This window comes from Amblyraja radiata, chromosome 21, assembly GCF_010909765.2.
Source record: "Amblyraja radiata isolate CabotCenter1 chromosome 21, sAmbRad1.1.pri, whole genome shotgun sequence".
NCBI classification, from domain to species: domain Eukaryota; kingdom Metazoa; phylum Chordata; class Chondrichthyes; order Rajiformes; family Rajidae; genus Amblyraja; species Amblyraja radiata.
The window spans coordinates 27,563,147-27,576,826 of NC_045976.1; the positions used below are offsets into that span (position 1 = coordinate 27,563,147).

Below are 13,680 nucleotides of genomic sequence, written 5' to 3' on the forward strand. Positions count from 1 at the left end.
TCTCCAAGTCTGTGGTGCGCTTGCACTCAGCATATGATGTTAGATTAGATTAGTTTATTGTCATATAAATCATGGTGCAATTAAATTCCTTATTCACATGAAGCTCAAAGAGTAAACAGTAATGATAAATACAACAATAAAAACGATGAGTGTAAAACACCAAAATCCCCGTTATGCAAAATAATGTTTTGGTATCATAATGGAAAATTGAATGAGGTAGAGTTAACGGTACCACCGGGACTGCAGTATGAAAGAGGTGATTGGATCAGGAATCAGATAGCACTGGTAAAGCGGTTCTTGTGTCTGGATGTTCCAGCTTTCAAGCTCCTATACCTCTCACAGAAGATGGTAGAGAGACAAGGGAATGACCAAGGTGACTGCATCCTTAACGATACTTCCAGCCTTCCTGGTGCAAAGCACCATGAAGATGGAATGAAGTTCTGTTCACCATTCTCTGCCAGTTCAGGCATTCAAGAGCAGAGCAGTTGCCTTCAACAGGTCGAGATGCATCCTGTCATAATCCTTTCTGTAGCACATCTGTAGAGGTTTTAGAGAATCTTCGTGGGCTTGCCAAATCTTCTCAGTCATTTAAGAAAATAAATATGCTGATGAGCTTTCTTGATCACCACTTTAGTGTGAAGGGACCAGGTTAGATTGCTGATGATATGGATACCTAGGAACTTAACTGTCAATCATCTCTACAGCAGCTCTATTGATGAGGACGGGGTTATGTTCATCCCTTGCTTCCTTGGGGTCAACAACAAACAACTTTGTCTTGCTGACATTAAAGCAAAGGTTGTTGTCCGGACGACATGACATGAGGTTTTCGATCTCTTTCCTGTAATCCATCTCATTATTGATGTAGATCCAGCTGATAACAGTGGTACCACCATTGGTGATCTTAAAAATCGAGTTGGCATTGTACTTCGCTACACAGTTGTGGGTGTACAGAGAATGGAGCACAAAACACTAAAGGGCACTACTGCTGAGGGTTAAGGTGGAGGAAATGTTAAGTGACTGAGATCTGCCAATCAAGAAATCCAGAAGCCTGTTGCAGACGGAGGTCCCTAGGCCAAGGTCCAGAAGTTTAGGGGTAAACGTATTCAATATTACGGTGTTAAAATTTCAGCTGTAGTCAATGAATAGCAGTGTGACCAAGGTATTCTTATTGTCAAGGCGATCCAGGGCTGAATGAGCAAGAGAGAGTCCTGTCTCTGTAGTTCTATGTATCCTGTATTCAAATTGCAGGGGATCCAGATTGTCCAGAAAATTGGTTCAAATGTGGGGCATTACTAATGTGCTAAGTGAGGAAGAGAAAATTAAAAAAAAACTGCAGACACTGGAAATCTGAAATAAAAATAGGAAATATTGAAAAAAATCGGCATGTCAGGCAACAAGAAAGAGATACAGTTACTACCTCTTCATTAAAACCTTCAAAAGGGGAAGGTTGAGGAAAGAGGAAAAGGAATGTACTCTCCATCAGTCCATTGAACCACAAGGTGCTGCTGTGATTCACAGTACCTTTGTAAATCTCACATTTTATCAGACCCATGTTTCCAAACTGCAAACATTGGTGCCTCTTCAGAATTAACAGGGAACATGACAGCCCTGCAACATTTTCAGAGCAGGCTGTTGAAGAGATTGAGCCTTTCTAAAAACGAAGACGTCTGCGAGCCACATCTTTTTAGGCTTTTTGTGTATGCATTTTAGTTCTGTTTCTTTTGTGATGTTTACAATGCCAATATGTTTGTTATCTGAGCACTAAAAAGCATTATTTTTAGAGATTTAGCCGATTTTCTTGAATTATCTGTTGCCATCTGACTGTCATTTTTCTCATAACTCTCCAGTGACAGTTTTAAGGACAGTGTTGTTTGCAATGACGGGAAAATCAAACTGACAGCATTAAACACACTAAAATAATATTTTTATATTTATGTGCCATACCACAATTGATGTTCAATACCTTGATAGAACATCAATTATCTTACATAATAAATGTTGAAGATTTTATCTTTGAATTTTTTTGCAATAGATTTACCGGTTTCAAAATATGCCTCATGGATATTTACATTAATAGAGAACGTTTATTCATTTACCAGTGTTTTTTTCCGAATAATTATATTTTTCCTGCAACCAGAAAGGAGAAAAAAAAACAGTTCTATAGTATCCACTGTTATTTTCAGGCAGGAACTCGTGGTAACTAATTCATAAAACAATAGTGGCAGGATGCAGGGTGTTCCAGAACAGTGGCTTAGTTCATTCTCTACATCACATTTTGTATACTAATTAGAGCTTTAGAGCCTTTCTTGGCTCAATAAAACGGCTCATCTCAGGATTCAAATTAGTGTAATCTTCAAAGTTGTGTTAAAATCAGAATCAGAATTCAATTTTTTGTGTTCCTAAACAAGTATTGTGTCATAATCCTAAATAATGTCTGCTGCTGGAAAATGTTGTTTTACGAGTGGTATTTAATGTTTTTTTCATTTTATGTCTTATGCTTGTTAAAATTCTGGACTGAGTAACGGGATCAATAACTCAGTTCATCCAGTTCTAACCATTGCCCTGGTGCCCGTATTTCAAAACAGTAGGAGTGCTGACTGTTTAAAAATAGAACACCAGTACACTCATGATCTTCAAAAGAATGAAAGAGATGTACTGTGTGGTTATGACCAGGTTCTGGGAAGCACTTGGCTTTGTGGGGTAAAGTATGTAATCAATTGTAATCCAGCAAGTCTCTCAACAGTGATGACATGCACTTATCAGACCAGGCTATTCCTGAAACAAACTCCAAACAATTCAAATGCAAGTCAACTAATTAATCTCTAATTGATATAGTATTTAGTTTTGTGAAGTAATTTTTCCCATTTCTGTAAAATTCATGCTTTGAAACCGTTTGCCATTGCTTCAGCCCTGACACGATTCAAAAGCCGATTTTTTATAACTAAATTTTCCAAAATGTTTATTAAACAATAAAAAAAATCAAAGCAGATAGAGTCAGGGAAAGTCCTAAAAAATTTGGCTCAAGAGATAGATTTTGAGGTGCTCGTCAAAGTTGTAGACACAACTTTAAGAACGTAATTTTAAGATGCAGAGCCCTGGCATGAATGGTGAACAAGCCACAAGGAAGTGCACAGTTGTAAATCTGATTTTGATTATCCGAAGATGAATCCTGGCAGATATATTTGAAGCAGGTTGCAATAATGTAGAATAGTACGAACAGTGGAGGAATTTAAGAACCTTCATGTCAACAGCAAGCTGCCGTAGCTCAAGAGCCGAAATATTTTGACATTGCACTTAGTGATTCACATAGGCAGTAGATGGCCGGCTCATCGAACAAGGCAGTGGTACATCTTCTGGAAGAGCAAACCAGATAAGAAGCCAAAAAAGATCTCAGTGACTCCACCATGGAATAATACTTCCTGAATTTCTTGCATACTCTCACAGGAAACCAGCATACTAAGATCATCAACCTAACCCTGGAATATATAGAAGAGACCAAGGAGGACATGCTCTGATCCAGTGCCATATCCCAGAGGAAGTCAACCTAAGGTTGGAAGGATCTCCAATCAAAGGTGGGATAAAGTAAAGCCAACTACAATAGGGCTTCCTCCTTGTGATAAAATACTCGGGCACAATTTCATCATAACCAACATTCAATTCCCCAGAGAGACAAGCACAAAACTTTATGGCAGCATGGGCACCTGTTAGTTGTCATTTTTCGCTGTGTCTCGATTCACGTGACAATAATAAACCAACACGAATTGTCCAATGAAGAAGGCTCAAGAATCTTTGCATGGTGTACAGTTACTGCAGACTGTTGGACCGATTACCATTGGATCTTAACTCCAAAACATCAGCGACAACCAAAACCGCAAGAAAATAATTTATTGTAACTCTGAAGAACCCCAAAAATAACTTATTTTCTCAGGCAGTGCCCCTGAATCCAGGATGACTCACTTCCATAGAGTTCAATGACCTCTGAATGGCAGGTAAGATCAATGTAGGAGCTGCAAATTCTTCTGCACATGGGAAGATGGGTGTGTAGCTTGTAAGGCCACATGCTCTTTCCACCATATACACTGGCCTTCTGTTTGCACTCAGTGCATTCCAGGTTCTCAGTGCCACCCTAAATGCTTCATCTCCACTTTAAGCAGTCACTGAACCCCTAGGACAGACTGGATAAAGCATTCTTCAAGGAAGTTAGATTACATTCTTGAATTGTGTTTTCCCCTGATAATATTTCCTTATGAGTTCAGGATCGGAATGAATTTCAGAAACTGGGCGTCAATGAGTCAGATTCAGATTAGTTTGTTGTCATATACACCAGGGTGCAATCTTGACATGAAGCTCACAGAGTAATAGTATACACGCAGTAATGATAAATACAACAACTAATACAAAACGGAATCAGAAGGAATTTGAGGAACAAGAGCCCTGATAAAAGTATCAGGGGAACTGGAGAGGGAAAGGAGCATTGGAATGGGAAGGAATCTCAAGAACCAGGGCCCATGTGAACGAAGATGGAGTGTAAGAACTGGAGCCCTGATGAGTGGAAATGGAGCACGGGAATCAGCCCTGGGGAATGGAAGGGGAGCATAAGGAACCAGGATCCCAATCAGTGGGAGAGGAATGTGGGAACCAGGTCCTGTTGAGTGGGAAGGGTGGGCAGAAATTAGAAATTGCTTGAGTGGAAAAGAATGCGCAGGAACCAGGACACCGTTGAATGGGGGTCCAAAGCTGTAAATTGTGCATTTGATTAATTAAATAACACGTGTATTTTAATCATATATTTTTTATTTTAGAGTACTACATTATGTTACATCTTTGTCATGTTTCCATGTGTGAAATAAATTATGTTGGTTGAGCTTTCTTCATAGCTTTTTCCCTTAAGGCCTGAAAAATTCCAGTGACTGTTATCTGACTTCCTAGTACATCAATATTCTTTTTGAGGTTTTGTGGTCTTATAAGATCTTGCACACAGGATGCATACAAATGAGGAAGGTCATTTGATCCGTCTTCATTAATTCATGCAAAACAACCCTTTGCTTTATTTTGTTGTTTCTTAGTTAATTCCAGTTCTGTCATTCTGCCCAGAATTCAATTCCAATTTTATATATTAACGCTATACGAAGACGTATTCTGGTATTAGTCTTAAAGTTACCGAAAACTTGCCCAAGCTACATGCAAGGAAAGAAGATTTGATTGAAGGAATGATGATGTTTAGGTTGGGATTTATTTTAAAGTAGTCTGGCCATATTTGTAAGATAGAAAAGTCCTAAAATCAGATTATCTTGTCAGTTATACATTGGTGTTTGTTGGAAAGTGCACACAATTTGCTGCCATATTTTCTACAGTGCAGCATTGACTGCAGTGGAAAAATATTTCATTGCAAAACAACATTGCCAAGGAAATAATTCAGAACATTTATCATCTTGTTCACATCTTTACTTTAAGACCATTTGTGCCCTTAAATGTTCACACCTCTTTAATGTTCACACCATGTCTCTGGCAGCTTTCTTCATATAATTATATTGAAAAATTCTACATAGTATTAATGGTGTTCACAGTGACTTGTAAGGGTTTTTTTTGTTGATATTTCAAGCAGATTTCCAACTTGAAATTAGAGCTCTTATATTAATAATCTTATGGCGATCTCCATATTTCATCCTGTCGGATCGAAAGAGGCCTTTCAATTTCTCCTGTAATTTGTATTTATTTTCATGTTGCCCAGTTATTTTCCGTATTTTATTTAATATTGTTAGTAATCCACTTTGAATGTTTAACTCTTTTCTAATCTCTAAATTTATATCTTTCAAATTTATAAGCATTGTTTACAGTTTTATGGTATGATTTTTTTATTATGATGCAGATCACATTAGACCTGATTACCGTACAACTACATATTTCCTGTACACTTGGTTCATTTCTGAATCCCAAATCATTATCAACCGATTTTTTAACAATTTCTCTTGGATGCTTTTTGATAAAATAAATAAGCCTTTGATTTACCATTAGTATTGACCACAGAATTTTTTCAAATTTACAATATATATTAATGATTTGGATGAAGGGATTAAAAGTAACATTAGCAAATTTACAGATGATACAAAGCTGGGTGGCAGTGTGAACTGTGAGGAGGATGCAATGAGGATGCAGGGTGACCTGGACAGGTTGGGTGAGTGGGTAGATGCATGGCAGATGCAGTTTAATGTGGATAAATGTGAGGTTATCCACTTTGGTGGCAAAACAGGAAGGCAGATTATTATCTAAATGGTGTCAAGTTGGGAAAAGGGGAAGTACAATTGGATCTGGGAGTCCTTGTTCATCAGTCACTGAAAGTAAGCATGCAGGTACAGCAGGCAGTGAAGAAAGCGAATGGCATGTTGGCCTTCATAACAAGGAGAAGTTGAGTATAGGAGCAAAGTGGTCCTCCTGCATTTGTGCAGGACCCTAGTGAGACCACACCTGGAGTATTGTGTACAGTTTTGGTCTCCAAACTTGAGGAAGGACATTCTTGCTATTGAGGGAGTGCATCGTAGGTTCACGAGGTTAATTCCCAGGATGGAGGGACTATTGATAGATTGGAGCGACTATGGTTGTATACACTGGAATTTAGAAGGATGAGAGGTGATCTTATTGAAACATATAAGATTATTAAGGGTTTGGACACACTAGAGGCAGGAAAAATGTTCCCAATGTTGGGGGAGTCCAGAACCAAGGGCCATAGTTTAAAAATAAGTGGGAAGCCATTTAGAAGATGAGGAGATGAGGAAAAACTTTTTCACGCAGAGGGTTGTGAGTGTGTGGAATTCTCTGCCTCAGAGGGCGGTGGAGGTTGGTTCTCTGGATGCTTTCAAGAGAGAGTTAGATAGAGCTCTTAGGGATAGCGGAGTTAAGGGATATGGAGAGAAGGCATGAACGAGGTACTTACTGATTGTGGATGATCAGCCATGATCACATGGAATGGCGGTGCTGGCTCGAAGGACCGAATGGCCTACTCCTGCACCTATTGTCTATATAGGATTAAGTGAAATACCTTGCAAAAATAGCATTTTTTTTCTAAATATATATTTATATATCTTTGTCAATTGATCTTTAGACTTTATAGATACGTCCCACCGAGTCCGCGCCAACCGTTACTCCTTACACTCGCACTATCCTACACGTTAGGGGAATTTTACAATTTACAGAAGCCAAATAACCTAAAAACCTGTAAGTCTTTGGAGTGTGGAAGGTCACAGGGTGAACGCAGAAACTCTGTACAGACCTCACCCGTAGTCAGGATCGGACTCTGATAGTAAGGCAGCAACTCTACCGTTGCGCCACCGTGCCACCCTAGATTTGGTGAACTCTATTTATTTCAAATCACAGAAGTTTCTGTTCAAAATGTGATTTAATTTCAAAGGGGTTTGAAAGGTATTTTATTGTCACATGTACCAATTAAGGTACAGTGATATGTGAATTACCATACAGCCATACAGAAAAAAAGAAACAAGACACCCAAATACATGAATGTTAACATAAACATCCACCACAGAAGATTCCCCACATTCCTCACTGTGATGGAAGGCAAAATAGTCCAATTTTCTTCCTCTTTATTTCTCCCGCGGTCGGGGCGATCAAAGCTCCCGCAGTCGGCGGTTGAAGCTCCCGCGTCGGGGCGATCGAAACTCCTGCGTTGGGGCGGACGAATCTCCTACAGCTTGGAGTTCCCGATGTCAGTCTCTGACTAGAGACAGTGGGCTCCGTGATGTAAGTCCGCAAGCACCCAGGGTTGGAGCTCCGAGGTTGATCCCTGGAGAAAGGATCGCGACTCAAAAGTCGGTCTCCAGCAAAGGCCGTCTCCTCCACGATGTTAGGCCGCAGTGAGGACGGGGACGGGGATACAATACGGGGGAAAATCGCATCTCCGTCAAAGCAAGAGATTAGAAAACATTTCCCTTAACCCCCCACAAAGAAGGAAAGGACAGAAAGACTGCTGGCAAGACAGCCATTGCTGGTGCCCCCCGGTTGTCCAGATGTTATCCCAAGGTTGTTCTTTGTTTGGGTGTAGTATACATATATATATTATATATATACTTATTTTATTTCTTTTTTAATGACCTGTACTTCTAAATATTAAAGCCGTGTTCATCAAGAGAGTTTAGTTACATTTCGCTTATTGATATGAGAGTTTGTTAATAACACGAAAGTCTTCAGTTCTGATGTATGTGGTTCTAATTTAAAACGTTCAGAATTTTTTCAGTAATGTCGGTTTACAGCTTTCAATGGTTTCTTTATTATCACGTGTACCGAGGTACAGTGAAATACTTTTTTTGCAAACAGATCTGCAAAACTATCACCACACATAAGCACCCTTAGTTAGTACAGAATGTGCAGAATGAGGTGGCACAGTGGTGCCTTGCGGCGCCAGAGACCCGTGTTTGGTCCTGACTATGGGTGCTGTCTGTATGGCGTTTGTACGTTCTCCCTGCAACCGCTTGGGTTTTCTCCAGGTGCTCTGGTTTCCTCCCACACTTCAAAGAAGTACAGGTTTGTGGGTTAATTGGCTTTGATAAAATTGTAAATTGTCCCTAGTGTGTAGGGTAGTGTTAGTGTACTACGTGATCGCTGATCGGCGCAGACTCGGCGGGCCGAAATTTCCGGTTTCTCGGTTTCCACATTGTATCTTAAACAGCCCACTGAGTTTATAAGCAAGAGCCGCCATTTTAGCACCATTTTACAGTCCCAGCTGCAGCGAGCCACAAAGACCAATTTCAGCCATCTCCTCCATTCTGATCGTCCCGCAACCTGTCGTACCTTTCCTTGCACGGCCCTCTTCAGCCCTTGTTCTCCGGGGGGGCGCCTCCCCTAGCCAACCTTGAGGATGCGAAACGTAAGACTCCCTGGTTCTCCTTACCAGGCCTTTTGTACAGCATCCGCCACCTTCTCCCTCCATTTATTCTCCAATTCCTGGTCATCAGGGGCGATTAGGGGCCAGGTTCGGTGGCTTCCCTCTCCGGGCATGTTCCTGGTTCCGCGGTGGGTGAACCACGCCTGCTGTTGGGATGTGGCCACGGCTCGCTAGGAGACCTCGCTGCACGGGCTCTCCAGTGAAACTTCTCGCTGGGGCCACTAAATTATTTCTTTCAAGCTGAGTAGATTTACTTGCTAAGAAAAATATAATAATGGCATTACAATATTGAGTCATGTATTAATGACTCATGTATTAAAATCCAGAGCATGGAACTTTAATTATCATTGTTATGAAACAATCTGATCTTTCTATAGTATGAACCTTTGAAAATGGTTTTAAAAATCATTATTGAAAGTGGCATTTATAATAAATGGAAATATATTCATAAATTTGACCACATGCATAAAAAACCTGCACCAAGAATGTATATCAGAGAGGATATACGTAACGAGACTAATTGTTCTCATTTTTAAGCTATTTTGTTAAACAATGAATAACTATAATGTTCTGTTGGATTTACTGTTATATTATTTGTTTTCTAGCTTTTATCATCACAACTCTTGCTCATTTATTTTGAAAACTGATTCATTGTGCCTCTGACTGAACCTGTAGTAAACATTTGCCTTGTTTTTACTCTTAGGCACAACAAGGCCACCTAAAGAGGGGGAGGTCCCTGGTGTTGACTACAATTTTGTGACTGTGGAAGAATTTACGGAACTTGAGAAAAGTGGCACACTATTGGAAAGTGGAACATATGAAGGTAATTAAAATTGTTCTAGATACTCCTGACAGATATACGCCTTTGCAATGCTGGATTCACAGATAGTAACCATATATTCCACTCATCATTCCTCCTATAAATGTCAGATTGTAACACCAAGGATACAGTATTTCAGCCTTGCAGTCGGGTTTGTGATTCTGATTATATTCTCAGTAACAGTTTATTGCATAGCTGGTATTGATATCAAATATTTTTGGATAGCGTTCCGCTAATGTTATTAATAAATTACCTCTTCTGTAGAATCATAATTAGAGGAATACAGAATAGTCAAATACATTGGATATTCAAATGATTGGAACACTAACAGCTTCCATTTTAATGCATTTGTGCCACCCATAAGAACAGCAGGAATTAGACTTGCTCAATATTTGTAATTCCAGCATTAGCACTAATGCTAAAATTATTCTTTGGTGAATTATGAGCTATATTTCCAGAACAAAATACTTAAAGCCAAGTTTTGAAACTAGGGAAAACAATGACATCACAATAGTTTGGATTTTGCTGAACAAGTGGGCATGTTTGTGATGCTTGCTATGATTTATATGCAAGTCAAGCTACACATTGGGGGGGGGGGGATTAAGAATTAGACAATGAACTGTAAATCTTAAAAGTCATTGCTTATAACTCTATCCATGCCCTCTAGAAGCAACTTATAACTTTAGATTAGATTTAGATTAGATCCTTTATTTGTCATTCAGACCTTTCGGTCTGAACGAAATGTCTTTGCCTGCAGCCATACATATAATAATAAACAACAAAACACACAATAAACACAAATTAACATCCACCACTGAGTTCACCAGGCACCTCCTCACTGTGATGGAGGCAAAATCTTAAAGTTACTGTCTCTTCCTTCCTGATTCTCCCTCTGCGCTGAGGCGATATCCCACCGGGCGATGGTAGTCAGTCCCGCGGCTCAACCGAGCTCCGCGAACGGGCTGGTTCAAGCTCCGCGGCCCGAGGTGGTCGAAGCTGCCACCCTCCAGTCCAGCGGACGCAGCTGTTGCCGCGTGAGCTCCGGAAAACAGGCACCAGCCTGTGACCTGCGAGCTCCCGAGGATGTCGTCCACTGGCCCGTGGCCGAGACCTGGATTCAGGTCACCGCCGGAACGCCGCCTTAGCCACCGGAGCACCGTCTCAGCCCCGCGTCGGGCCGCCCTCACCGGAGCGCCGTCTCAGCCCCGCGCCGGGCCGCCCTCACCGGAGCGCCGTCTCAGCCCCGCGCCGGGCCGCCCTCACCGGAGCGCCATCTCAGCCCCGAGCCGGGCCGCCCTCACCGGAGCGCCGTCTCGGGTGGCAGCGGCACGATTCGGGGCTGAGACGGTGCTCCGGTGACGGCGGCCGCCCTCACCGGAGCGCCGTCTCAGCCCCGAATTGTGCCGCTGCCACTGGAACGCCGCCGCCGCAGCTCAAAGATGGCCAGCCTCGCGCTGGTGACTCCTGGCTGGCTCTGTTTCCGGAGCCTCGAGGTCGGTCGCAGTTGGAGGCCGCCAGCTCCGCCATTAGGCCTCAGCGCAGACGGAGGCAGAGAAGGGGGGATACGACAAGAAGAGTCGCATTCCCCCGAAGGGAGAGACAGAAAACCATGTTTCAGCCCCCCTCCCCACACATAACACAGCCTAATAACTAAAATTTGACTAAAACAAGACAGAAAAAAACAACAACAAAAAGTAAAGACAGACGGACTGCAGGCGAACCGCAGCCGTTCAACAGCCCCGCCACTTCCGGAAATAGTTAACAAATGGTTAACTATTATTTTGAAGAACTTGCTGTATTTCCAGATTGATTGCCTATTAAATTCATCACTGGAAAGTAATTTTAGTAATTTAAGCGGTGGCATCTCATTCTCAATGTTGATAAATTGTTGTTAGAAACCTCCAAAATGCCAACAGATAATAAGTATTTTTTTCTTTGTACAAGCATTCTCCCCCACCCCCCTTAATTCAGTATATCTTTCCATCTTTATTTCTCCTTTGCTAAATGATTTAACACCGATTCACTGACTCTGATTCACCCTCCTTTTCAGTCATTCCTCAGTTCTACGCCTACTTCTTTAATCCCATTATTTAAGGAGATAATTTATTGCTTCTCTCATTTACTAATGTCCTAGATATCCTCATTGAACTGCTATAGGCTTTCACTTACAATAAATGACCAAGTTATTTTGAGCTAAAGAGATCTGGGAAGTGCCCATAAAGCTTGAAGTGCACCACGCCAATAAGTTTAAGAGTTATAATTGAGCAAATTTTAATTTCATAAATTGATTGTAAAAGGAAATTTATTACTGTGATCGTAAAATCCAAATATTCCTATTCAAGAGTTGACTGTCAATTATCTGCTCTGCATCTCATAGCACAGCTTTACATAATCAAAATAGAAGAGATTCCACCTAAATTTGTAATAAGAAAAGAGAAATATTCAGCGGACCCCTGGCATCAAAGATGAGAAAATGTTATTGTTACAGTCTGGATATCTGACAGGTTTCAAAGAAAGGGTGGGAAATAATAATACTGTGATTGGTGGTGTGAAAGTTGAAAGTGATTACTACCAAGGTTGTTTAACTTGTTTTTGGAATGTATTGCATGTTGCATCTTATCTAAATTGGGGACCTATGAAACGACGTATTTGTGGAATTTTACAGCTCAGAAACAGGCCCTTCAGCCCACGGAATCATTGCTAACTATCAAGCATCCATTTGCACTCTACTTACTTTATTCTCTACATGAATAATCACCCCCACCAAAACAGCACCAGAAGTCGAGATTGAATGCAGGTTGCTGGAACTGTGAGGTTGCAACTCTACCAGCTGTGCCATTGTGCCTTCCTACAAGGAGACAATTCAGCCTATTATGTCTAATCCCAGCATAGGAATCACATCAGTTCCCTTTACTCCTAAGTGAGACCAAGCGAAGGCTTGGCGATCGTTTCGCCGAACACCTCCGCTCAGTCCGCATTAACCAACCTGATCTCCCGGTGGCTCAGCACTTCAACTCCCCTCCCATTCCGAATCCGACCTCTCTGTCCTGGGCCTCCTCCATGGCCAGAGTGAGCACCACCGGAAATTGGAGGAACTGCACCTCATATTCCGCTTGGGCAGTCTGCACCCTAGCAGCATAAACATTGAATTCTCCAATTTCCGTTAGCCCTTGCTGTCTCCTCCCCCTCTCAGCTCTCCTCCTCCTCTTCCTTTTTCCTTTCTTCTCCCCACCCTCCATCAGTCTGAAGACGGGTTTCGGCCCGAAACTTAGCCTATTTGTCTGGGTTTCAACAACTAAGTTACAGAGATAGGTTGAATAAGTTAGGTCTTTATTCTCTGGAGCGCAGAAGGTTAAGGGGGGACTTGATAGAGGTCTTTAAAATGATGAGAGGGATAGACAGAGTTGATGTGATCAAGCTTTTCCCTTTGAGAATAGGGAAGATTCAAACAAGAGGACATGACTTCAGAATTAAGGGACAGAAGTTTAGGGGTAACATGAGGGGGAACTTCTTTACTCAGAGAGTGGTAGCGGTGTGGAATGAGCTTCCAGTGGAAGTGGTGGCGGCAGGTTCGTTGGTATCATTTCAAAATAAATTGGATAGGCATATGGATGAGAAGGGAATGGAGGGTTATGGTATGAGTGCAGGCAGGTGGGACTAAGGGGAAAAAGTTGTTTGGCACGGACTTGTAGGGCCGAGATGGCCTGTTTCCGTGCTGTAATTGTTATATGGTTATATGGTTATATTTCCTTCGCTCCATAGATGATGCCGCACCCGCTGAGTTTCTCCAGCACTTTTGTCTACCTCCTCTATTCTCTGGGTGCATAGAGATGGCTGATATCTGCCAAACAGAAACAGAAATATTGCACTTATGACCGTCTTTTCCAGAAGCTGGCATAGTTTTGTACAGATTGAGCTGACAGTTATCACACAGGCGAAGACCGAAGAAGTCTCCTGAAGACTTTAT

At 41.6% G+C, this 13,680-nt stretch overlaps 1 protein-coding gene across 18 annotated transcripts in view; it reads left to right on the forward strand.

The window, feature by feature from the left end:
* Positions 1-13,680, forward strand: part of magi2 (membrane associated guanylate kinase, WW and PDZ domain containing 2) — a 407,390-nt gene that overhangs the window by 229,437 nt on the left and 164,273 nt on the right. For all 18 annotated transcript variants that reach the window (XM_033039822.1, XM_033039820.1, XM_033039821.1 and 15 more), the window contains one exon: positions 9,597-9,716. In XM_033039822.1, coding sequence (XP_032895713.1) covers positions 9,597-9,716 — 120 coding nt within the window. The remainder of the gene's footprint in view (positions 1-9,596; positions 9,717-13,680) is intronic.